General features: G+C 40.0%; 1 protein-coding gene across 1 annotated transcript in view; it reads right to left on the bottom strand.

The window, feature by feature from the left end:
• RAB3D (RAB3D, member RAS oncogene family) overlaps positions 1-26,278 on the bottom strand; it is a 48,366-nt gene extending 22,088 nt beyond the window's left edge. Inside the window, exons 1-2 of the mRNA XM_058170322.1 lie at positions 25,959-26,278; positions 3,969-4,196 (exon numbers count right to left, since the gene is read on the bottom strand). Of these exons, the coding sequence (XP_058026305.1) occupies positions 3,969-4,196 (228 nt within the window). The 5' untranslated portion in view covers positions 25,959-26,278. The remainder of the gene's footprint in view (positions 1-3,968; positions 4,197-25,958) is intronic.
• Positions 26,279-27,627: the final 1,349 nt, after the last annotated feature.

The following is a 27,627-nucleotide window of genomic DNA, read 5'->3' as shown; positions in this document are numbered from 1 at the left end:
CATTATCATCAGAAATTTCTCTCTGTGACCTCCTATCTTGCCTACTTTTATAATCAATCAACCTATCAAACAGCACCCCTAGCTCAACATAGCTCTTGCTGCATTGATACAAGAGTCTTTCAATTTTTCAGACTGACGTGTGGCTAACAGATGCAAAGTATGCCCAACCTCATTCAATCTCAAAAATTCAGAAATCTTCCCAGGGGAAATCTATAGTCTAAAGCAGGGGTGTCAAACTCAAGGCCTGCAGGCCAGATCTGGCCCGCAGGGTGCTGAAATCTGGCCTGTGGAACCAGCCTGGAAATATCAAAGGACCAGCCTACAGTGCCTCTGCCGGCCAAAACAGGCCACGTAAAGGCCCCCCCCCCACATGGTATTGCCTCCCCAGCCTCCTGCAGCACTCTGCCAAGGTCTCAGCACAGCCCGTTTTTGGCCGCCAGAGTGCTGCTGGAGACAGGGAGGCCCAAAATGGCCCACGCAGGGGCCTTGGGAGGCCTCCAAACGGCCTATTTTTGGCCAGCAGAGTGCTGCAGGAGGCCATTCAAGCTGGGGCAGAGGGGGCCACACGCAAACCCCTCCGTGCCCCGTTCTGGCAGGCAGGGTGGGAGTACAATGCAGATCCGGCCCTCAAAGAAATCCAGTTTGACACCCTTGGTCTAAAGCAATTCTATTTGTTCATGGTTTCAAGCAGTCTCTGAGAAAACATGACAATAATAATAATGAATTAAGTGAGATAAGGCCACCTACAAAGCAGAGGCACAGAAAGGCTATGGAAGAGCAATCCCACTTCTGCTGCCCAGCCTTGGAGACTAGACTCCTCCCAGATTCTCCTGACATTTGTTCCTGCAGCCCAAAGACTCACTGTTACTGTGGAAACCTGTTCTTATTCTGCAGGGCTCTGACATATGGTCTCCTTTTACGCTCATCTCTGGTTGAGGACAGCATTTCCATGATGGCCCTGGTGTACATAAGGGTTGGCATTTGACTCTAATTAAAATTTAAAGAGATTGAAAGCTTAATGGAGCATTTAAATGAGGGAAAAGAGGGAAATGGGTTGCTTCTGGTGCATTATCAAAGGCTAAGGGTAGAAAGAACAGCAAGTTCCTGACCTAAAAGGTTCACTAGTGTGGAAATGTTTCCCCAGTGTGGAATTGTTATCAGAGCACAGACCATTAAGCGACAAGAGGAACAGTGATTCTTCAGTTTTGAGGATTTTGGCCCAAGGGCTCTTTTGATGGAATAGAAAATAGTGTATTCCAGTCTGCCCCTTCCCCCCAAGTAACCAACCCTACAGTTGGAAAAGTCAGAGAACTATCTTTCTAGCCTTATGGGGCAGTATGCAAAATGCACAGATCCAAAGAGACTCATACTTTTCTCAGAAACAGATGGTGCCTTCTCCAATTTAAAAAGCACCATTAAGGACTGCAGACTGAAGTTATAGACAATTAGCAAATTGCATACAAGATGTATGGAATCATCCCACCTAGACTTCCCTAGCCTGCTGCTCTAATGCACTGCACTACAATTCCCAGAACTTCTTAGTCAATATAATGGACCCACATAACAATGTGGCACAATAGCATATAATTATTAGCAGTTTTGCAGAGTTGGCATCTACAATGTGCCTCAAGAATATCAGCATTAATAATATTTTATTAAGATTAGAGATATCCACTAAACAGTTACAATTCTATGCATAACTATCTAAAACAAACATTATTCTAATATACTTATAATGACTACCGTGCTTTTTCAACTTATAGTACTTTGAATAAAGAATCCCTATTTCCTTACGTTTATCCATACAAAATCTATGTCTATATATAATCCTGTAATAGATAGCAAATATAATCAGGTCTTCAATACACTGAGTAAATGGAGCCAAACATTTATCTTTCCACATTGCAATATCAGTCTTTTAGTTATAATAAGTGGACGGAGAATCCATTTATGTTATCCAGTTGTTAAATTCCATATAGTATGCAGCTTATTCAAGAGAATATTATCATCTGAATGTTTTAGATTTTATTGCACAGTCATATTTATATATTCCACTACTTTCCCCCAAATTTTGTAAGCATAGGACAGGGGTGTCAAACTCGCGTTGTCATCGCAGCGTCATGTGACGTATTGGGACTTTTTTCTCCAGGTGTGGGCATGGCCAGCACGTGACGCAGCTGGCCTGTGGGCCATGAGTTTGATAGCTCTGTTATAGGACAAGTGTTTAATGTTTTAAAGAGCATTGTCCTTATTATATCACCAATCAGCTGCTCATGCTAAATCAGGCTGTGCTGAAGCTGACCAAGCTGTTTGCTGCAAGGAGGTAAATTGCTGGGTTGCAGAGGCCAGCAGGTGGGGGGCCAGCAGGTGGGTGGGGCTTCAGCAACATTTGCTGTATAAGACACATAGACATTTCCACCCACTTTTGGGTGGAGGGGAAAGTGTCTTATACACCAAAAAATACTAGAAATTTGATAAGTTCCCCTCACCCCTCATCTAAGTCATTTATGAAGATATTGAAGAGTGTTGGGCCTAAGATGGAACCTTGTGCTCAGTGGTGGAATTCAATTTTTTTACTACTGGTTCTGTGGGTGTGGCTTGGTGGGCGTGGTGTGGCTTGGCGGGCGTGGCAGGGGAAAGATACTGCAAAATCTCCATTTCCACCCAACTCTAGGGGAAGGATACTGCAAAATCCCCATTCCCTCCCACTCCTGGGGGAAGGATATTGCAAAATCTCCATTCCCACCCCACTCTGAGGCCAGCCAGAGGTGATATTTGCCGGTTCTTCGAACTACTCAAAATTTCCGCTACCGGTTCTCCAGAACCTGTCAGAACTTTCTGAATTTCATCCCTGCTTGTGGTACCCCACTGCTTACTTCCCTCCAGGTAGTACCATTAAAGACTACTCATTGAGTATGGTTTGTCAGCCAGCTACAAATCCACCTGGTGGTGATATTGTTTATTCCACATTTTTCTAGCTTACTAAGAAGTCAGTTGTAGTCTACTTTGTCGAATGCTTTACTGAAATCTAAATAATGCTATGTCCACAGCATTTCTCTGGCCTATAAATGAGCAGACATCAGAGAAGGCAGGTCAGTGATCGATCCATGTGCAATTTAGAATTTCTAGTACAGAAATTCATGCAGGCTTATTCCTGCTTCCCTGCAATCAAAGGCTGATTATAAATCAATAAAAGCAACATCCTGAGAATGAGAACTGGGGTGTGATGACCCAGGGTGTGACACAAAGGCAACGCAGCCAAAGAAATGATATGTAATAGTCTAAACAATAGTTTAGTCCCAAATGCTATGAACAGAAAACTTTCAACTAAATATCCAACAAGGCAAGACAAAGTAATTAATCTTGCAGGGCAAGCAAAATAGGGAATTCCAGAAGTGAAGTAGCACGGCAGTAAATCAAACCAGTTGGGAGGATGCCAGGAACTCAGATTAACACCTTTTCCCTTTTGGATTCAGACTCCGACAGAGGCATGACATGAGGATTCCAATTGCTTTGGAGATATTTTCTTCAGTTTCAGTTCTTAGGAAATCTCCCTTGCTACTGAAACATGATGTTCGCCCATCAATTGATATGTCATGACTCAGCAGGAGCACAGAATATAATTTTATACTAAATGAGTACTATACTCTCCTTTTTCATGCAAGGGGAAAAATTCTTAAGGATGCTGAAATGTAAGGGGATATGTAATGATTATATCAATGCAACCACTCCCAAAAGCTCAGAAAGACAGCAGGTAACTAGAACACTGTCTCCTTTAGTTAAGAATGCATGTTTTCATTATTCTCTATTACCTCTTCTCTTTCTTAAGATTTAACTAAAGAAAGCCATGTATGTACATTTGCAGTCCTTGAACTACTCAGGCACAGATTGGTTGCCTGATCTAGAGCTCTGCCAACCTTTTTTTCAGTTCCTATACTCTGGTTCCCATGAACAGTAAAGTATCTTACCCAAATCTGCAGCTTGACTCTTTTTTCATTCCTGTAGACAGTCTTCACCTTGAAATCGATGCCGACAGTACTAACGAAGTCTGAAGTAAAGGAATCATCAGCGTATCGGAAGAGAAATGATGTCTTGCCTACACTGCTGTTGCCAATGATCAAAAGCTTGAACATGTAATCAAAGTTTTGGTCAGCAGCATCCTTGGGCATCTGTCGGGTGTCATTTGCAGAGGCCATCTAAGGGAGGGAAATGGATATCTCTAGTGAAGCTCAAGGTCAGAGCAGAATTCCAATGCTCATTCTAGAACTTGCAAACAGAAGCCATATTCAGATATAATAACCCCTTAAACAAGACAGCAACACAGATGTGCTTACCTACCCCACCCACATCCTCTCTTCCCTTTCTTGTTGCCAGGGGATGTCTTAAAAGAAAAAGTACATCTGTTAGCACAAGCATCATAGTGCTTCCTTCGATGGGGATCCCTGCATAGGGATCAATTCCAAGATAGATGAGACTTGTAATCCCATTCAACTCAATGGTGTACCTGCATTTTTCTTCTCATTTTGATCTAAAACCATGCATGACAAAAGTCTTCATTGCTCAACACATACTGTGATTGTTGCTTAACATGAGACAGCTCAAAAGATCAAAATTTAGTGGAAATAGAATAGAATAGAATAGAATAGAATAGAATAGAATAGAATAGAATAGAATAGAATAGAATAGAAACAGAAACAGTTGGGAGGGACTTGGAGGTTTTCTAGTCCAAAGCCTTGCCTAGGCAGGAACCCTACACCACTTCAGACAAATGGTTATCCAATTCTCAGCTTTCACTCCCAATTTCTTCTAAGACAACTATCTCGGTTTGAGACATATTTGTTGAATCATCATCTCTCAGATTTTAAAGTCAGCAGACTCACTTATAGTACTTCAAGGTTTAAAATGCAACATACACTTGGATTTGTCTCCCAGCCCTCTGACAACTACACATGTTGGATGGTGAATTTCAGTACAGTAATCGGTTAGAAGCAGATAACAATAGTAAATAAAGCAAGCAGATATCTTTGATAGTAATCAAATAGCTTCATTACAACAATCAACTCTGGGCTTTCTGCCATGATATCTAACTAGAGAATATATCCACACATGCAGGGCATTTAATTATCCCTGATCCACAATATCACGTTATCTTTATTCAGCTATTTTGGATGATTATTCAGTACCCAAAGTAAGGTTAGGGGTTTGGAAAGATGGCAAATTTATTAGTGCATGTTGAATTTTACTATCCAGCTGCTTTTGAAGAGTTTCTATCATCAAATATAAAATATCTCACCAACATCTCCTACAACTGACTCCCCCACCTCTGGTGATCACAGAAAAAGATGTGTGAGGTCTATTTAACAGACAAAAGCCTAGAAAAGCACCAGGCCCAGACAACTGCGTAAGTTGTCTTATGCATAAGGGCACAAAAGAGCACAAAAGTGCCTACCGTTCCTGTCCTATTGTTCCCTTTCATTATATCAAATTAATACTTTTGCTTATATATATACATATTTTAGCCTATATTTTATATTTTATACATATTTTAGCCTATATATATGTTTATATGATGTGTTGTTGTTTTTATATCAATGTTTGCGTATACTGTTGTGACAAAATAAAAAAAATAAAAAAATAAAAAACTCCTTTTTGCTTGAAAGTTTCTGCTGACCAATTGGCCCCCGTCTTCACCCACATCTTTAATAAATCATTGGAGATGTGTTACTTCTTGCTTCAAACCAGTGGTGGGTTGCTCCCAGTTTGGTCAGGTTCTATAGAACCGGTAGTAAAACTGGTGGTGTTGTGTCTGTGCCCCCTGAGCCGGCCCTGCTGCCAGAAAGTGACTTGGAGCCGGGCCTGCTGCCAGAAGGTGACTTGGACAGTGAGGGGGAAAGGCCGTCAGGACTCACCTCGGGAGCACCGGCTTCCCTGGCTCAGCTCCAGGAGCCAGAAGCAGGCCAGGTGGAAGAGATAATGAGGCCTCCGTCTCCTGACTCTTCCCCCCCCCAGGCCACGCCTGCAGACCCAGCTGATGGCAATCAGGCTTGGTTGAACCCTAGGTGTCATAGGCAGGAGAAGAGGGAACAACAGAAGCAAGGGTGGGGCAGGCCTAGGAAGTGCTGAGTCATGAAGCCACACCCCACAGGATATAAAAGGCAACGAGAACTGCTGTGTCTCTTTGTAACAGGCAAATCCACTGATTAAGAGCTGAAGTTTGTTTCTGGGTGACTCACCAGCATCGTGAAAGATAACGGAGGCTCTTGGCAGACACTGGCTATTCTGCTGTCAGAGCTGATAGTGCCGGCTAATTAAGTCATCACTCGGACGGAGGCGAGGGAGGGCAGAACAGGCGGGAGGCTCCGCCCACCCACCGCGGCATCATCATGGGTGACCTGCGCATGCGCAGAAGAGCGTGTACGTGTGCGCTCCCGTTGCGAACCAGTAGTAAAGATAAGTGGAACCCACCCCTGCTTCAAATGCTCTACTATCATCCCAGTGTCTAAGAAACCCTCCATCAAGGAGATGAACAACTATAGACAGGTTGCTCTGACATCCATAGTTATGAAAATCTTTGAAAGGTTAATGCTGTCCCACCTGAAAACCATTACAAATCCACTATTAGACTCCTTGCAATTTGCCTACTGAGCAAATAGATCAGCAGATGATGCTGTTAACATGGCACTGCATTACATCTTATAGCATCTTGAATCTCTAAGGACCTATGCAAAGGTCCTTTTTCTAGATTTCAGCTCAGCATTCAATTTTATCATTCCAGATATTCTTCTCACTAAACTGACTCAGCTAGCTGTGCATGATTACACTTGTAAGTGGATTATAGCAGACAGGAAGCAGCAGGTGAAGCTAGGCAAAATCACATCAGATAGCTGTACAATTAGCACAGGTGCATCCCCCCAGGGCTGTGTGCTCTCTTCGTTACCTTTTTCTCTCTATACCAATGACTGCATCTCAAAGGATCCTTCTGTTAAAGTACCGAAGTTTGCAGATGATACAACAGGTCTCATTTGAGATGATGATGAATCTGCATGCAGACAGGTGTATCTGTCTGTACAACTTGCCGTATGGTACAGTCAAAACAATCTTGAACTGAACACACTCAAAACTGTAGAGATAGTAGTAGATTTTTGGAGAAGCCCTCCTATTCTACCACCTCTTATAATACTAGGCAACATGGTGTCAACAGTAGAGACCTTCAAGTTTCTAAGTTTTATAATATCTCAGGACTTAAAATGGACACCTAACAAAAAAGTCATAAAAACCACAACAAAGAATGTTCTTTGGGTCTGTCATCTGCACCTCTATAACTGTCTGGTTTGGTTCTGCAACCCAACAAGACAGAGACTTCAGAGGATAATTAGAACTGCAGAAAAAACAATTGCTATCAATATGCCTTCCATTGAGGACCTGTATACTGCATGAGTCAAAAAGAGGGCTGTGAAAATATTTACAGACCCCTCACATCCTAGACATAAACTGTTTCAACTCCTACCCTCAAAACGACGCTATAGAGCACTGCACACCAGGACAACTAGACACAAGAACAGTTTTTCCCTCAAATGCCATCACTCTGCTAAACGAATAATTCCCTCAACACTGTCAAACTATTTACTAAATCTACTATTAATCTTCTCATCGTTCCCATCACCCATCTCCTTCCACTTATGACTGTATGACTGTAACTTTGTTGCTTGTATCCTTACAATTTATACTGATATTGTTTCCTGGTTGCTTATTTATAACCTATGACTATCATTAAGTGTTGCACCTTAGAATTCTTGATTAACGTATCTTTTCTTTTATGTACTCTGAGGGCATATGCATCAAGACAAATTCCTTGTGTGTCCAATCACACTTGGCCAATAAAAAAATCCATTCTATTCTATTCAATCTAGAAATAAGGAGAATTTCTGACAGTGAGAACAATCAACCAATGGAACAGCTTGCCTTCAGAAGTTATGGATGTTTCATCACTGGAGGCTTTCAAGAAGAGACTGGACAGCCACTTGTCTGGAATGGTAGGGTTTCCTGTTTGTGCAGGGGGTTGGACCAGATGTCCTATAAGGACCCTTTCAACTCTGTTTTTCTGTTATTATCTGTTATTGTCTTTTTTTCCTTTCCATAAAATTAACAAACAAATCTCTTGCCAGCCAAGATACCAACTAGTCATTGTATCATTATTACTTGTATTACTTGGTGATTATGATTTTGGGCTACTGAGGAGAACAGCAGATTACAGTTCAACCTTCTCTCCATGCAGCTGTAATTGAGGTGGAATTTCATGTCGGCAATATGTGCCTCCTTTCTTTGGGCCCATGGCAGAATATACAAGAAGAGAATTGGCATTTTCTGTTGGCAGAGGAACACAGTAGGCTGCTGAAGAAGAGGAAAAGTTTCTATATTTCTCCCAGTTTGCTAAGGAAGGCTCATTTTAAAAAACCGTAATAGAATTTTTTGAGATTTATTTACAAAAAGGTTATACAACTGAGTTATTAATACTATTTACAGGTTTTACATGAGGTTAATCATTCTGCGTACTTGTGCAAATGTACACACCTGAGTACATGTATAGCCTGGTTGTACTTGATCTCTCCTTTCTTGGCAAGGTTCTCATAGCAGAGGCTCTAATCCAACTGGTCAAACTAGTTTGGCTCTCTGTGACAAAGAGCTGTTCAAAAAAGCCACTTTTCTGGTTTCCTGAGCTTTATCAGCAAACAGGCCTATTAATTTCTAGGTGCTGAACAAAAGCAAAGATCAAAGGAATGCTGAAAGAGAAATGCTGGGAGTGAATTCTCTACCAAATTGTGCCTTCCCTCAGCCAATAAGTTTTTAAATTGGCATTGTCTCTTTTGTATTAGAATCAGATACAATAAAAGAGCATATTAAAAACAAGGCAAACTTAAGGAAAGAGCTACCAAAATACTTTCAGCATGTCAATTGTCCCACCAGAGGCAAGAATACTTTAGACCATTGCTACACAACACTAAAAGATGTGTATCGGTTTTTACCACGAGCAGCTGTGGGACACTCTGATCATTGCATGATTCACTTTGTACCTGCTTATAGGCAAAGACTTAAAACCACAAAACCAACAATTAAATCAGTGAAGACCTAGACGAAGGAGGCAAATTTAAAGCTGCAGGCCTGCCTTGACTGTACTGATTGGAATGTTTTTGGAAAGTACCTCTGCAGACTTAGATGAATGCATGGAGACTGTAACATTATGTCAGCTTCTGTGAAGACCTATGTGTACCCACCAGGAACTTGCGAATATACAGGAACAACAAACCTTGATTCACAGCTAAATTTAAGCAGCTACATCATTCCAAACAGAAAGCCTACAGAAAAGGTGATAAAATGCTGTACAATCAGGCCAGAAATGTATTAACAAGGGAGATCAGAGCAGCAAAAAGAAGCTACTCTGAAAAGCTAAAGAATCAGTTCTCAACAAATGAACCAGCAAACATGTGGGAAACTCTTAAAAATATCACTGGCTATGGCAAACCTCCTTCCCATACTGAAGAAATCAGCAACCCGCCGATGACCTGAATGTGTTTTACTGCAGGTTTTAAAGGAAACTACAGCCACCTATCTCCACAACCCCCATCTCAGACACACCAACAGCCAAGCCTCCTACAACTGACCTCATCCCATTGGGTTCACAACCCTTAGTGATCTCAGAAAACGAAGTGCAAGACCTATTTCACAGACAAAAGCCAGGAAAAGTGCCAGGCCCAGACAAGATAACGCCTTCTTGCTTAAAAGTCTGCTGACCAATCGGCCCCCATCTTCACCTGTATCTTCAATAAATCACTAGAGATGTGCTATGTTCCTTCTTGCTTCAAACACTCAACTATCATCCCAGTGCCGAAGAAGCCCATCATCAAGGAACTGAATGACTACAGACCAGTTGCTGTAACATCTATTGTCATGAAAGCCTTTGAAAGGCTAGTGCTGTCCCACTTGAAAACCATCATGGATCTGCTGTTAGACCCCTTGCAATTTGCATACCGAGCAAATAGATCAACAGATGATGCTGTTAATATGGCTCTGCACTACATCCTACAACATCTTGAATCTCCAAAGACCTATGCAAGGGTCCTCTTTGTAGACTTTAGTTCAGAATTCAATACCATCATTCCAGACACTCTTCTAACTAAGCTAAACCAGCTACAGGTACCTCAACATATTTGTAAGTGGATCATAAGCTTCCTGACAAACAGGAAGCAGCAGGTGAAGCTAAGCAGAATAACTTCAGATACCTGTACAATTAGCACAGCGCCCCCACAAGGCTATGTGCTCTCCTAACTACTCTTCTCTCTGTATACCAATGACTGCATCTCTAACGATCCATCTGTTAAATACTGAAGTTCGCAGATGACACAACAGTGATTGGACTCATTCGAGACAATGATGAATCCGCATACAGACGGGAGGTTGAACAACTAGTCTCATGGTGCGACCGTAACAATCTGGAACTGAACACACTCAAAACTGTAGAAATGGTGGTAGACTTTAGGAGAAACCCTTCCATACTTCCACCTTTTACAATACTAGACAACACAGTATTAACATCTCCTTCCACTTATGACTGTATGACTGTAACTTTGTTACTTGTATCCTTACAATTTATATTGATATTGTTTCCTGATTGCTTATTTGTACCTATGACTATCATTAAGTGTTGTACCTTAGAAAACTTGATGAACGTATCTTTTCTTTTATGTACACTGAGAGCATATGCACCAAGACAAATTCCTTGTGTGTCCAATCACACTTGGCCAATTTAAAAAAAAATCTATTATATTCTAAAAATGATGAATCAGATTAAAGCAGTAGCCTTGTTGGAACACCTATGTAAGCAATGGCAGAAAGAATCTCTGGTATCTCTAGAGATTTATTATATCAAAGTGCAAGAAAGCTTTTCCTAAAATTTGGCATCTCTGGGGAAAATAGCTAATTGGTTTAGCTCCCATCATTGAAAAGTATTTGTGATTTCTTCTTCAGTTATACATTTTATAACCTGAACAGTTTCTAGGACATTGTAAAGAAATAAAACATTACAGACAATTAAGTGGTTACTTGGATAAGCCACCAAAATGCCACATTTTTCAGATGCCACTTCATTATGAAGCTTCAGTTTGAAAACATCAAAGGAGAAATAGGTCATAATTTACACATGGAAGAAAGATCCATATACCTAAGGTGCTGGTCAATTACTATTTCAGTCCACAGAAGGAGAAGATAGATCATGGAAAGCATTTCGGAAGGGACCCTCCCTAATTTTCTGGAGAATAAAAGGAAAGGAGGGAAGAAATTTATTATTTATTAATTAAATTTGTTTATTGCCCATCTCCCCAAAAGGTGACTCTTTTAATCTTGCAAGGTTCTGTTAACATAATCTTATAATCCCAAAGGTGCTTTTTCATAGACTTTTCCAGTGAAGCTTCTGGGATGAGAAGCAAAACATCTTCAAAGAAAAACCAGAAAGTCCAGTTGCCTCTTGAAAAAGCACCTTTGGGACAACCATGACCTAGATGACTGAGAAGCTCCATAGACATAACCTTATAATAAAGATAAGAGTTAATATTCATGGTTGTATTTCTTGTCTGGGCAACTTTGAAGCTAAAAGATATCAATAAATATCTCTTTGCTTCTTCAAAATAGACAAAGAATGGATTGGTTATAAAGAAATAAGCTAAAAAACAAATGAATGAGCTGAAGAAGTAAATTAGTGAAAATGGCATAGAGAAGAGGAAGGTGAAAAGGCACAGGATTATATGCCGATTTGGTGCCTGATAAAGAAAAAAGAAACCGGACTTCCTGTTTGGCACCGTAGGTGATGGCGGTGATCTTTACGATCACCAACCTCTGGATTATGTGGAATCGCTAGGACAGCTTAAATCTGCTGTCCAGCGGTTCAAAAAACCCTCTCTTCGGGAGAAGAAGAGATGGTGAGCTGAGGGCAGAGGTTGAATTTCCCTAAAGCCCCTGAGAAAAAAGGGGTTTGAAGGGTTAAGTTCCCTCCAGCAACCCGAAGTGCTCCAGATCCGAGGATTTTTCTGCTTTGGCGGAACCAATCACCATGACCAAACGCCGAGATTTATTTTGGACAATAAAGGATTATACCGGACAGAACGAAAGTGGGAGAACTTTATGCAAGTAGCCAAGCCAATTCCCCGTTACTTTGTAACAAGCTTGAAAACAGCAAGAAAATGGAGGCGAATTGTTAACAAGTTAACGAGTGGAAAGCGAAAGTGATACTTTTAGCGTTTGCCATCTGCTGCTGGTAAATTGCATGTTATTTGCTACTTTAACTCTTTAACTCTTTGCTGCCTGCTGATAGAATCTAGGGGAGATTTTTAAATACTGCTTTAAAAGACTGTGTTTCTCAGAGGTTGAGAAGATTTAAAGTGAATATTAAGTTGGAAATAAATAAATAATTTTATAGAAGATGGCAGCCAAACAATTAAAGTCTACTGTAACAAAGGGCTCTGGAATTTCATCAGCTGGTGCCTCTCCAGCTCATACAGCAGAGACTAGAACATTGAACTTAGAGGCGTACAAGAGAATTTAAAAGACTTTATGCAAGAAAAATTTAAAGTAATAACTGATGAGATGTCTGAAATGAAAGAGCAGATATCAGAAATTCAAGTGGGAAATAAAGAAGTTAAGGAAGGATTTGTAATTGCAGTACAAAGTTTGGCAACAAATGTGATTTTATTAGAAGAGGAAGTTGAAGAAATTAAGCAACATAATTCAAAATTAGAAAATAAAATGGCTGAATTTCAAAGTAAAATGGAAAAAACAGATGATGAAATAGTTTTGATACAATATAGAAATATGGAATTTGCTCTAAGAATCCGTGGTTTGAAAGAGAATAAAGAAGAGAATTTAAGGGAAATTTTTTCTGAAGTATTTGCTGAGATATTAGCAGCTCGTCCAGCAGATGTGGCTTATCAAATTGATAAAATATATCGTGTGAATTCTTGGATAGCAAGGCAAAAAAAGTTGCCAAGGGATGTTGTTATTTATTTTACAAATAGAACAGTGAGAAATCAGATTTTGCAAGCCTCATATAAAGGAGAAGATTCAGATTGCTGGTCAAGATATTTTAATATTAAAGGAAATTCCACCAAAAATGTTAAGGGCTAGGAAGGAATTTGCCTTCCTGGTGAATGAACTTAAAAAACGTCAGATTGAATATAGATGGGATATTCCAACTGGTATAATAGTATATTATGCAGGGAAAGTACATCGTCTCAATACAGTTGGAAAAGCAAGAGAATTTTATGTTGAGGCATTAAAAGTTGGAAGTCTTCCTCCATTGGAAGCTAGAAGAAGGGAGACTGAAGTGAAGGAAAGAGAAGTGAAGCAGGTACAAGAACAGATTGTGATGGAAGAAGATTTATTACAAGTGTTGGAAATACCTACGACGGGTTCAGACTCAAAAGAACAAAGGCTGACAAGAGCTGCTGCTAAACGCAAGGAACAAGAGATGAAGGCACAACAACAACTGGCAACTACTACAACGGAAATAGTGAAAGGAGCAAGGCCTAAAGCAAAATGTGATCTGCGGCTAGTGTTCCAAAAGTTTACTTTGGCCGATAATGGCAATTAAACTATTATCTTGGAATGTTAATGGTTTGAATTCACCGCAGAAGAGAAGGAAAGTATTTCACTATTTGAAACAATTTAAAAATGACATTACCTGTTTACAGGAAACACATATTAGATCTTTAGACCAGAAATATTTGATAAACTCAAAACTGGGAGTACATTTTGTTGCCTCCTCTTTGGAGAAAAAAAATGGTTTAGTTATATATATAAAGAAGGATATATCAGCAAAATTAATTGAGGTGGATAAGCAAGGAAGATATATTGCTATTGAACTTTTGTTGGAGGGAAAGAAGACATTATTAATAGGAGTTTATGCTCCGAATCAACAACAAGAAAATTTTTTCAAGTTTTTACATAAAAGAATAGTATTTTGGGATTATAAATCATATATATTAATGGGTGATTGGAATGGTGTGTTGGATACTCAAAAGACAAAAAGTTTAAGGAAGATATCAAGCGGTAAATTACCAAAGGCTTTTTTTGAAATGATGGAGGACTTGGAATTAAGAGATATTTGGAGAGAACATAATACAGAAGAGAGGGATTTTACCTTCTTTTCTGACAGGCATCAATCATTTTCGAGGATTGATTTTATTTTGATTACTAATGATTTGTATTCTAGAGTGAAGAAGACTAAGATTTGTTCAAGAACTCTATCTGATCATAGTCCGGTTTGGATTGAATTTGATCGGGAAAAGGAGGCTAGGAGATCATGGAGGTTGAATGAGAATTTGTTTAAATATGAACAAAATGTAAATGAATGTAAAAAGCAAATGAAAGAATTTTTTATTATGAATATGAAAAAAGAGACATCTATAGAGATGATTTGGGACTCCAGCAAGGCTTATATGAGAGGAAATCTTATACAAATGAATATTAAATACAAAAATAAATTGCAGAAAAGAAAAGGAACTGGAAGAGGAAATTAAAAGAAAGAACAATTATTGATAAATAGCCCAGGAAATAGTAAAATAAAAGAATCAATAAATATATTAAGAGGTCAGTTTAATATGTTGATGGCAGATCAAGTAGCAATTAATTTACAATATGTAAAACATAATCGTTTAATAATGCCAATAAGCCAGGAAGATGGCTTGCCTATTTAATAAGGAAAAACAGAAAATCACGAACGATTGATAAAATAGAATATAGGGGTAAGGAAGTTTATCAAAAGAACTTGATTAAAAAGCATTTTAGAGTATTATAGTAAGTTATATTTTAGGGATATGATTGATGATACAGAGATAGAAAGATATTTACAACAACAAAATATTTGTGAGCTTACAGAAAATCAAAGAGAAGAACTGAATCAATTAATTACTTCAGAGGAAATTTTGTTAGCAATTAAGCAACTTAAAATCGGTAAAGCACCAGGTACAGATGGGTTAACAGCTGTTTATTATAAAATTTACAAAATGAGATGGTTGAACCACTTAAAGAGTTATTTAATAAAATTCAAATGGGAGGAGATGTTCCCCCTTCATGGAGGACAGCCTTTATTTCGTTAATACCGAAGGAAGATCGAGATGGTATTAAAGCAGAGAATTATAGGCCTATATCACTTTTAAATACTGATTACAAGATATTTACCAAGATACTTGCTAATAGATTAATGCCAGTGATGAATCAAATAATTCATAATGATCAGTCAGGATTTATTAAGGGTAGGCAGATGAGATATAATGTGAGGCAAATCGTAAATTTACTTGAATATTTGGAACGAAACAACCAAGTCTCAGCGGCATTCCTTTTTTTGGATGCTGAAAAAGCTTTTGATAGATTGGATTGGCAGTTTTTGTTTAAAGTAATAGAAAAAATGCAATTTGGGGATTATTTTATCCATGCAATTAAAGCAATATATCAGAAGCAAACAGCACAAATAATAGTAAATGGTGGGTTAACAGAAACTTTTAAAATAGGGAAAGGGACGAGACAGGGATGTCCCTTGTCCCCATTACTTTTTATTTTAACTTTAGAAATTCTTCTGAATAAAATACGTGGTTCCGATCGAATAAAGGGAATTAGAGTTAAACATCAAGATTACAGATTAAGAGCTTTTGCAGATTATCTGGTTGTTACTGTATCTCAACCAATATACTCAATAAATATAATATAAATATAATTAATGTAGGGTCGGGTCTGCCCAGTTACCATTTTAGAACAGTGGGGAGGGAGAAAAGAGAGAGTAGGAGGTAGGAAAGAGGAGAAGAGGAAGGAAGAGGGGTAGAAGAGGGAGAAGGAAGGTGTAGGGTGGAGGGAGGAGAGGATGTAGATAAGAGAAGGAGAGGAAGGTCTGGAAAGTAAAAGAAGGTAGAAGAGGGAAGAGTGTTAAAAAGGGGGGTGGTGACTGGGCAGGCCCGACTAAATGTATATAACTGTACATTGAATGAGTTGTTTGACATGATTGTAAAAATAAAACTTTTTTACTAAAAAAAAAAAAAAGAAAAGAAACCCAGCCTCAAATATTTACTAGGTAGCCCTGCCCATTCCTGTTTCTCAACCTAATCTACTCTAGAGTATTAAAGAAAAGATAACATGGAGACAGGGTGAGATTGGGTATAGTTACTCTGGGCACTTTGGAAAAGGGCAGAGTATAAATTAATTGAGTACAAAGAGAGGAGAACCTGCTATATCCTTAGAAATCACATTAACCAAAATGTTCAGTTTTCCTGGACTTGCCACTACCTGGCGATTCCAATGTTTGTTCCGACACTGAGAGGGAGAGGAAGAGAATTCCTCTCTCTGTTGTTCTGCTGTTCTGCTTCCAGATCTACACTTCCAGTTAGCCTGTCCTGGAGTGATGAGCATGAGCCACTCACTACTTCAGGAGTGCAGGGACCCACGACGTTATCTCAACCCATCCTCACCCTCCACCCATGTCTCCTGGCTTCATTTCAAAAGCATTGTTTTCTGTCTTGCGCTGGCATGCTGGGCTTCAAGCAATTCCCCTCACTCCAACTGACTACGATGGTGGGAACACATTTTCCTGACCAGGCACTACCTCCAGCCTCCACATTTTTTCCTACAAGTTGATTGATGAAACATGCGAAGACGGACTATTCTGTTAAAGAAACCCAACCACCTAGGGAGTTTGGCTGAAATTCTGCCAAGTTCTCTTTCAAGTGACAGTGATAGAACTAAGTTTTCTTATTCCATTTTTAAACCAGTCCAGAAAAGATATACAAGCAAGGGAATCCATCCATCAAGAGCTGCAGGAGACCTACTGCAAATGAAACAACAGGCCACCGCTGAGGCCAAAGCAAAGCAAAACAAAGCATTGAAATCCAGAAAGTTATTTCTTGGATACACAAGTGGAACCAAGCTGCTGAAAGTTGCAAGTTGAATAAAACCTTATAACTAGCAACATTTGTCTCTAAAATCAAAGGGGAGGAGGGGTTGATTAATCTTAATCTGTGTCTATATGACAGATTACAGATTAACAGAGTTGGAAAGGGATTTAGTAGGTCATCTAGTCCAACTTCCCCGCCTAAGCAGGAGACCTTACACCATTTCTGACAGATGGCAGTCCAGTCTCTTCTTGAAAGCTTCCAGTGATGAAGCTTTTCCTTGGAAATCTGTATTCTGTGCCTAGTGGGCTATGAATGTTTAAATTTGCCTGACAAACAAGGAAGCAACATTTAAAACAATACTGACGCTCTGGGCTTTAAATTCTATAGACTTCTTGCTTCTACCTTTCTCAATATATCACATGATGAGTCTCCTGCTGGCCTTAGAGACAATTAAGATGCAACTGCTTTCTATATTCCGGATACCATTGCCTTATACCCCAAGACCAGTGGTGAAATGTAGCTGGTTCTATCTGGCTCAGGCAAACTGGAAGTGCCAGCACTGGGAGGCTCCGCTCACCCACCCGGACATCATCATGTTCTGTTTTTGACCCTCTGCTCATGTGCAGAAGGCTCTGTGCATGCATGGAGGACACGAGGGCATGTGCACGCGAACCAGTAGCAAACCGATACCTTCGCGAACCGGTAGTGAAGGTAAGTAAATTTCACCCCTGCCCCAGTCCTCAAAAAAGAAGCCATTTATAACTAATCCTACCACAAATGCCTTGCTAATCAGCAAGTATGGCTACTTTCACAAATCTGCCCATCTGTCTCTTCCAATAAAATATATTCAGGCTCATTCTGTAATCCACATTTCCCTGACTATGAGATACTCTTTTACTTTGATGTTAATGTCCTGTTAAGTGCAGCCAAATTGCTTTAGTTTGTGCTGAATGTCAGCCACTAGAATGTCCCAGAAAGTTTTGCTAAGACTAAAGAGGTATTTCAATCATGTTAACATGTAATTGTTCCACATAAAGTTATCTCAAATACACAGTAAGGTAAAGGTAAAGGTTCCCCTCGCACATACATGCTAGTTGTTGCCGACTCTAGGGGGCAGTGCTCATCTCTGTTTCAAAGCCGAAGAGCCAGCGCTATCCGAAGACGTCTCCATGGCCATGTGGCCAGCATGACTCAATACCAAAGGCGCATGGAACGCTATTACCTTCCCACCAAAGGTGGTGTTCTGTCCTCCTTCGCCTCCGTCCGAGTGATAGCTTAATTAGCCAGCACTATCAGCTGTGGCAGCAGAATAGCCAGCATCTGCCAAGAGCCTTCGTTATCTACCATGACACTGGTGAGTCACCCAGGAACAAACTTCAGTTCTTAGTCAATCAGTGGATTTGCCTGTTACAAAGAGACACAGCAGTTCTCGCTGCCTTTTATATCCTGTGGGGTGTGGCTTCATGACTCAGCACTTCCTAGGCCTGCCCCACCCCTGCCCCACCCCTCCTCTCCTGCCTACGAAACCTAGGGTCCAACCAAGCCTGATTGCCATCAGCTGGGTCTGAAGGTGTGGCCTGTGGGGGAAAGAGTCAGGGGACGGAGGCCTCGTTATCTCTTCCACCTGGCCTGCTCCTGGCTCCTGGAGCTGAGCCAGGGAAGCCAGTGCTCCCGAGGTAAGTCCTGACAGCCCTTCCCCCTCACTTTCCAAGTCACTTTCTAGCAGCAGGCCCAGCTCCAAGTCACTTTCTGGCAGGAGGGCCGGCTCGGGGGGCGCAGACACAACAGGTGGTCCCTATTTTTTCTACTTGCATTTTTACATGCTTTCGAAACTGCTAGGTTGGCAGAACTGGGACAAGTAACGGGAGCTCACCCCATTACACGGCAGCACTAGGGATTCGAACCACCGAGCTGCCGACCTTTCAATCGACAAGCTCAACGTCCTAGCCCCTGAGCCATCACGTCCCTATAAATACACAGTAGATTTAATTGAAAGTCAGTCTCTGCAAAAATGCTGCAGGCTGGAAAAGGAATTGATTCAAGGGACTAAACTTTTAGCCAAATCCATGCTCTTTTTTCTTGAGAGCCTCAGCTCTTTGATAATGTTCCTCATCACTTCCCTTGTATAGGTAACCTTTGACTTATGACTATTTGTTTAGTGACTATTTGAAGTTATGATGGTGCTGAAACAAGTGACTTACAACCGGTCCTAGACATTACAGCACAGCATCATAATTCACTTAACAACCACATTATTTGCTTATAAGGTAAAAAAGATCATAAAATCGGTCACATGATATCTCACTTAGCAACCTCATCTTTTACTGATGGGAGTTCTGGTCCCAACTGAGATCGTAAATTGAGGATTACCTGTATCCAGAGATATAAAGGGAACCAGAAGCATCTTATTGGTGTCTTTCTCACACAGAAAAGTGGGTTTTGTTTTGTTTTTTACATTGATCAATACAAACCCTATATACCATATTTTTCGGACTATAAGATCCAAAAGACACACCAAGATTTCGAAGAGGTAAGTAAGAAAAAAAAGTTTTTTTCCCTCCACCGCTCCCAGGAGGCCTCCCAAACCCTCTGCACGCCCCATTTTTCACACAAATGGGCCCATTTTTTGCCCGTTATTGTGAAAAACGGGCCGGTTTTTGCCCTCTCCAGTCCTCAGGAGCACTCTGCAGGCCTCCCAAACCCTCTGCGCACCCTGTTTTTGCAAAAATGGGATGAGCGGGGTGGAGCTTCGGGAGGCCAAAAATGGCTGTATTCGGTATATAAGATGCAACAACATTTCCTCCCTCTTTTAGGGAGGAAAAAGTGTCTTATACTCTGAAAAATATGGTAAATGAGAGTGTATATTTGTCTTCTCTTTTATATTCTACTCCTTGCAGACAACAATATTTATACATTGCATGGGTAGTAATGTATCTCAAAAGAGTATCGGATCAGGAAAAATCATTATTTCCAATTTTATACTCTAAATAGTGTGGTAGGACTCTAGGCAAATCACTGGTATTTAGTAGCAAAACCAAATTACTTCATTAGATCTATGAACTGGACCAAAAGAGTTGGTACTAGATATATACAATTCAGATAAACTGGACAATAAAAAAGGGTGAAATTCAAAAAGTATGCAATTCCATAGACTATCAAACATAACTTGTTGGATCATGTATGTACATCATTTTATTATTTTATTTGTATCTGCTTTTATTATATTTACAAATAACTCCGGCTAGCTTATCCAACATACCTTTCTCTGCCTGTTTTCCCCAGAACAACCCTGTGAGGTAGATTGGGCTGAGAGTCTCATTTGATTTGGCTCACTAATCGTGCAAATACATCAACCATGAACTGCAAGTCAGAATTCACTGGAATTATGTTATCCCAAAAGCAAATCATGATTTAGTACAGAGGTGGTATTCAGCCGGTTTGGACCAGTTTGGGCAAACAGGTAGTGGCAACCACCTGCCTGGACGTAATACTATCCTATTTAGTCATGTTTTTGAGGCCGGGTGCATGCATGGAAGGTGTGCGTGTGAGCAAAGCACATGAACGGAAGGTCGAGTGCATACGGGGAAGGTGCGTGCATGTAAGCAAAGCAAGCATGTATATGGCAATGCGGTGGCAAGAATATATGAAACTCACCTTTGATTTAGTATGTTGCCATCCAGACCTTACGGACTTCAAACAGTCTGGGAGACTTGCATGGGATTCTTGGTGCATGAAACCAAAGAAGGTTTCCCCTCATTTTGATAATAAACCATAAGATATTATTTTCTTCTCAATTAAAAAAATGATTTCCTGGAAAACTTGGAACTCTCAAACATAGCAGTCTCATTTCTACAAAATGCCCCAATAGAAATGATATTTCAACAAAATAACCTGAAGCTTTAAAATACCAGCATCTTTTTTAAGGTACCAGCCTTCACTGACAATAATAAATGGCTGCTACTATTTTAATGTTAAACATGCATTTGTGAGTTGTTCTGAAGGATATGTAGATCCATCAAGTACATTAATCTTCTGGCTCTCTAGAAGGAACCCAAGATTCTCCTTCCCTTTCCAGCCTCTGAATCCTCTGTAGACCTGTAGGTTTAGTCAAGGAGTAGTCTAAAGTCGTCCAATGAGATTTTATGGAAATCTGAACTAAGATTTTATTCCAACACTACAGTAATTATACCCTAGATAGAAGTAAGCTTTCTTCAATCTCAAAGAAGTTCCAAAGCAGTAGACAATATCTAACAATAAAAATATGGGAAGAAAAACTTCAATACTCCCCATCCCACAACTAGGCAGCCAGACAAAGGGAACTAAAATGGGCAGTCATAAAAATGGCTATTTATTGTTTGAGAGGGGCTTTATGGAGGGTCAATCAAACTTTTGATTGCTGAGTCTTCTTAGGATATTCCTTTTCCAATCTAATAATTGAAAAAATGCCAAAACACTATAACTAGCCCATAAATAACAAAAAATTAAGCCTTTCTACTTTAGGTCTCAGTGGCTAAGATGCTGAGCTTGTTGATCGAAAGGTTGGCAGTTCAGCGGTTTGAATCCCTAATGCCATGTAATGGGGTGAGCGCCTGTTACCTGTCCCAGCTTCTGCCAACCTAGCAGTTCGAAAGCACATAAAAAATGCAAGTAGAAAATAGGGACCACCTTTAGTGGGAAGATAACAGAGTTCCATGAGCCTTTGGCATCTGGTCAAATGACAATGGAGATGTCTTCAGACAGCGCTGGCTCTTGGGCTTTGAAACGGAGATGAGCACCACCCCCTAGAGTCGAGAACAACTAGCACACATGTGTGAGGGGAACCTTTACCTTTACCTTACTGTAGGCCTAAGGAAAACACAGGTTGATGTAGGGTTCTCTTAGCAGAAATTTCAGCAATATTAGCATCACCACTGAAATGTTAAGGTTAAGAATCTTCATAGATTTGATATATTACAATAAATGAATTTCACTTTTTTCAGTGGGTACCAATATTCTAGAGATGTATCCTTTTTAAAATAATTTTTTAGATAAACCATTCCTTCAAATCCCTTAGTCACAGTACCATAAATACTAGCTTGATATTGGTAACTAAGCAAAAATGTATGAAAACAATTGTTACAATTAATCTGAATTTCTACCAATTGTATTTGAATACAGAATTACCAGTATAAAATTTTGCCATACAGGACTCCTCTGCCTTTCTAAACTTTATCCAGCATTCAAGCCTACTATCTATAGATTACTTCATTAGTTGTCAGGAGTGAAGTGCTAGTGAAGATGACTGCTGTGTGTCATGAATTGTTTCTTTAAGATAGTGGAATTTAAGTACCATGGGATGCTTGGGGGAAGGGCACAATGGGATAAAAGAGAAGAATTAGAGGTAATATTTTTACTTTTTAAAATTTAAAATTTTAAAATTTTAAAATTGTGTGTCCAATCACACTTGGCCAATAAAAATTCTATTCCATTCCATTCCATTCCATTCTAATAGGAGTTAACTAACTTTCAAAGAGGTAGGCTACTTTACAATTCCCGAGTCCTTAGCTAGGACATGGGATAATGAATAAGATTGCTCTTAAGTATGTTTATAAATCTCTTCCTCTTTTTGTAAATGGCCACAATGTTCTCAAATAGACTGAATCAGAAAAATTCTTGTAAGAGCAAGCAACTTCTAAGGTAAAGGTAAAGGTTCCCCTCGCACATACATGCTAGTCGTTGCCGACTCTAGGGGGCGGTGCTCATCTCCATTTCAAAGCCGAAGAGCCAGCGCTGTCCAAAGACGTCTCCGTGGTCATGTGACCGGCATGACTCAACGCCAAAGGCGCACGGAACGCTGTTACCTTCCCACCAAAGGCGGTCCCTATTTTTTCTACTTGCATTTTTTACCTGCTTTCGAAACTGTTAGGTTGGCAGAAGCTGGGACAAGTAACAGGAGCTCACCCCGTTACACTGCAGCACTAGGGATTCGAACCGCTGAGCTGCCGACCTTTCGATCAACAAGCGCAACCTCCTAGTCCCTGAGACACTGCGTCCCCAAGCAACTTCTAGGCAAGCTTAAATTCTAACATCCTGAAAGCCAGAAGGGACCACAGGTGGCAACAGCAGGTGATGCTTGGGGAGGAGGGGTTCAAAGCAGGTTTATGGCATGGTAAAATTGTATTTGGACTATATTATTTGAACCAGCAAGATTTTTCTCCTTTTATGCAAGAAAGAGAAATCTAGTTGGTGTTTCTCAACCACAGCAATTTTAAGATGTGTGAACCTCAACTCCCAGAATTCCCCAGCCAGCAGAGAAGCAAGGAATTATTTTCTACAGAAAGTATTGATTTTTTAGATCCTGATCTGTTACATCATGACGTATGCTTCAGATGCAGCTCTACCTTTTCAGTAAGAAATAGACCTTAACTTAGTTTCTAGTATTTCTTTTTAAAAGTTTTTATTTTTAAAAAATAATAAACATTCCATCTTCTCTTAAACACTGTGTCGTCTGGGTACAAATATCTCTGTGCAATAACCATCAGAATTTACATCATCATTCACTACATTGATATTAATTCTCTAATCTTACAATTATAGTTTATTTGTTCATTTTTCCCTCTTAACATATCTTCTAATATAAATATATTAAGTATAATAATCATAATACTATTTTCATATTCTTTTCATTTCTATCTTAACATATTTTCTACTCTTCTTTAATCTCCTTTCTTTCCAACTTCCATTTTTATTCTCTAACCATTGATAAAATAATTCCCATATCATATATTCAGTTTGTTCTTTCTCCTTAATTGCCAGTGTTAATCTGTTCATTTCTGCACATTCTAATGTTTTCCTAATCACTTTCTCATCAGGAGGGATCTCTTCAATTCTAGCTGCGGTTAATATATGAATAATTAAATATGAGTTCTCTTAACTGTAAGTTTCAGGTAAAATCGCCAACAAGAATATTTCTGGTTTTAAATCAATGTGCTGTTTTATCATCTTTTCCAGTCATGTATTTGTCCAATATTTTTTTGCTTCTACACATGTCCGCCACATATGATAAGACCCAGGTATCTGGTGGCACTTCCAACATTTAGCTGACTTATCTTTGAACAACTTTGCCAACCTCACTATTTTATAGTGCCTTCTATAAAGTAACTTATACAAATTTTCTTTATATGCAGTTGACATCATTAATTTGTAATTTCTGTCCCACAGTTTCTGCCATTTGTCTAATTCTATTGTATGACCAATTTTTTTTGCCCATGCTATCAATGTCTTCTTCACTTGATCATCTTCCAGTTTTATGCCCAATAAGTAGCTGTACAATTTCTTTATCAATCTTTCTTCTGTTAATATCTCACCTAATTCTGTTCTTTATAAAAACCATATAATTTAGCATCTTTCTCATATCTAGAATGTATCTGCACTTGTGAATACCATGCCATATCGATCCCTTGATCACTCAGTTCTTGTTTAGTTTTGAGTTCCCTCTTTTCATTCAAATAATTTATGTTTATGTTAATATTAGGATAGTCCTACTATGGCTTATGAACTTGATTTGGATTTACACTTCATGTGAAGCCACCTTTTATGATGTTATGCTAAGCAACTATAACCCAACAGGTTTTGCTTCACAAGTTTTAATAGTTGGCTTTCTACAACATGCTAAGCCAAAAATAAATAATCATGCAACTTTTGAATCCAGCTTTTGTGGTTGTTTTTTTAATACTGGTCTTGTTTCTCTCCTCCCAAATCAAGGTAGATTAGAAAAACAACACAAAAGGAAAACGTCAACTGCACAAATTGTGAGAGAAAATAAAAACCTAGATTCATCAGCTTATCTGTACACTCCACCCAAGCAGTCTTGATTCCAGGAATGCCACGTTTCATTACTCAAAAGCCAGGAAGAGCCATTCAGGTGTGCAGATGCCCTGTCTGCTTCTAATGATCACGGATAGAAAGACTGCAAATATTGACAGCTTCCGGGATCATCACACAGATGTGGATGCCAGCTGAGGTTGCTACAACCTCACTACAGATGCAGATATAGACTCACTTTATCTGTTCTGGTAAAAGCACAGAAACTGGTCAAAATAAAAAGTTTAAATCATTGCTGTGACTCTTTTAATGGTCGTCTCCTAATTCTGGAGGAACTTCCACATCGGTTTGCTCTTGTAGCAAATCTCAAAGATTTCTTCAGTGGAAGGAATAGATTTCAGTCCGTAGATCTCCTACATTTGGTTAACAGTTGGAACAGTACTAGATCCCCAGACATATCCAACTGCATGAGGCTTGCAGTAGTTAATCAAATGTATGAGGCTACTGCAAGCCTTCCCTGACTTGGTGCTCTTCAAAGGGATTACAGAACAACATGCAGTAAATTTACCAATTGAGTCTGAAAGTTGTGGATAATGAATATTATAGTCAAACACATTCTGAAAGTGCCAGGTTGGAGACTCTGTGCAGCTGTTTTTTTTAGGGCCCTACAGCTGTTCTGAACAGTCACTAGCTTCCAATGAAGGGGTGGTCCCCTACTCCTCCCCTCTCCCTATTTTTACTAAGAGCAGAATAGTATTTTGACACATTATTGAAAGAACACTGTGAATTGTAAATAGAACACCAATCAGAACTTTGCTGAGGTTGATTCCATAGTGACTTAAATACATAAACCCTGATCATTAAGAAGGAAAGCAATTTCATGCCATTAGTTTTATTACCCTCCTTTTCAAAGAGGAGCTCTAACTGATGTTCGCAGTTGCCCGAGAAGGCAATGGATGCATGGCCGTTCCCCAATACCCAAGTTCGTAACTCTGGAATGAAGGAGAGTCAAATCAAACGGCCTTCCTGCATCAACTCCAAAACAGTCGCCTTTGCCTCCCCTCTCGGGCGCGCCCAGACAACACACCCCGAAGTCTCAAAGGAAGGAGTTAGCATCCGGCAGTTTGGAGTTGCAACCTCGCTTAGCGAAGAGGCAACCCAGACGCTGAGCAACGCCAGCTGACCGGAGGGTAACTGGACGTTACAGAAGAAGCCAAGATCAAGACTTACTTCGCCTGGCTACGGGGCGTAAGGACCCGAGCCTGGTTTCTCCCACAGGCTGGAAGCTGCTGCGATTTTCTGGCTGATTTAGTTGCTCCAGAGAAGAGAAGCAGCAGTACTAACAGCTCCTGGTCTGTGCGGGAGGAGAGCAAAGCCAGCCTCGAAAAAGGAAGGAGTGCCCGAGCCGTCTTCCCGCAGCCGACCTCAGCAATCAATGTTCCACATCATCCAACCACTCCCACCTTGAGCGGGTCCGAAGCGGCTGCCCGCCCTGCTGTCTCCCCGCCCCCGCCGGGTCAGAAGATTGCAAGGTGGTTCTTCGCCTGAACGCGGAAGCAGGATGCCGGGAGCTCCGGAGTGGGCTTTCCAGGCGCTGCCCTTGAATTTTTACGGGTCTCGACCGCCCTGCTGTAGCTACGGGAGAATCTCACTTCCTTCCTCGTGGCGGAACGTCACTGGTAGCACAATAATACGGCAATTTCTATAGCCACTTCTTGCTCCGGAGAAAGTTTTATCGAATTCGGTGACCTCGTTCGCGTATGGTGTTAAAATGTTATCCAAAATACATTTTAGGCTTCTTTTTTATCGTGCGAACCTAAAACTTATTGTTTTAGATTTACATGATTAAGGAAACCTGAAACTATAGTAAAGAGTACAGTAATTGTAGCAAGAGCAGAATGATCATATGGACATCATTGTTCAAGTTTCTTAAATCATAATTGGTTGCGCTCCAGTTCACGTGTACATGAAGATTTCTCGTCGCAGACAATGTAGTAGAGGCAGGCTATGCGGTGACGTCACAGATTTTGGGGAAGGCAGGGGCTAGTCAGGACTCGTCAGGTTTATTTTTATTTTTGTCACATTATATACAAGCACATATGAAAAAACAATAGGACGGGAACGGTAGGCACTTTTGTGCACTTATGCAGGCCCCTTATAGTCCTCTTAGGAATGGGGTGAGGTCTATGGTAGACAGTTTTTGGTTAAAGCTTTTGGGAGTTTGAGAAGAGACCACAGAGTCAGGTAGTGTGTTCCAAGCATTTTTTCTCAACCTTGGCTACTTTAAGATAAATGGATTTCAACTCTGAGAATTCTCCAGCCTACATGGGGAAGTCCACAAGTTGCTAAGAATGAGAAATCTCATTAGTCTAATCAAATTTCATAGTTCCCATCACCAATCTCTTTCCACTTATGACTGTATGACTATAACTTGTTGCTGGCAATCCTTATGATTTATATTGATATATTGATCATCAATTGTGTTGTAAATGTTGTACCTTGATGAACGTATCTTTTCTTTTATGTACACTGAGAGCATATGCACCAAGACAAATTCCTTGTGTGTCCAATCACACTTGGCCAATAAAAATTCTATTCTATTCTATTCTATTCTATTCTATTCTATTCAAATGTGTTGAATGAGTAGAAGAATAACATGTACAAATAACGCAGCAGCTGAAATGCTGTAGTAAGAGGCATTTCTATGGAGCCTCTATTGTCTCCCATCTCTAATTCTGTAAGCCAGGAGGAGGATTTAACAGTGGCTTACACATCCCTGTCAGCTTTGTATAACACACAAAGCCATAACTGAGGAAGTAGATCTTCTAAACATGAGTATCAATTGTGATTAAGGTATGTTTCTCGACCCCAATGTAATCCATGACCTACAAGTCACACT

Source organism: Ahaetulla prasina, chromosome 2 (genome assembly GCF_028640845.1).
Source record: "Ahaetulla prasina isolate Xishuangbanna chromosome 2, ASM2864084v1, whole genome shotgun sequence".
In the NCBI taxonomy this organism is placed as follows: Eukaryota; Metazoa; Chordata; class Lepidosauria; order Squamata; family Colubridae; genus Ahaetulla; species Ahaetulla prasina.
Note: the sequence above shows the minus strand (reverse complement) of the source record. Positions and strands in the feature narration are given on the sequence as shown.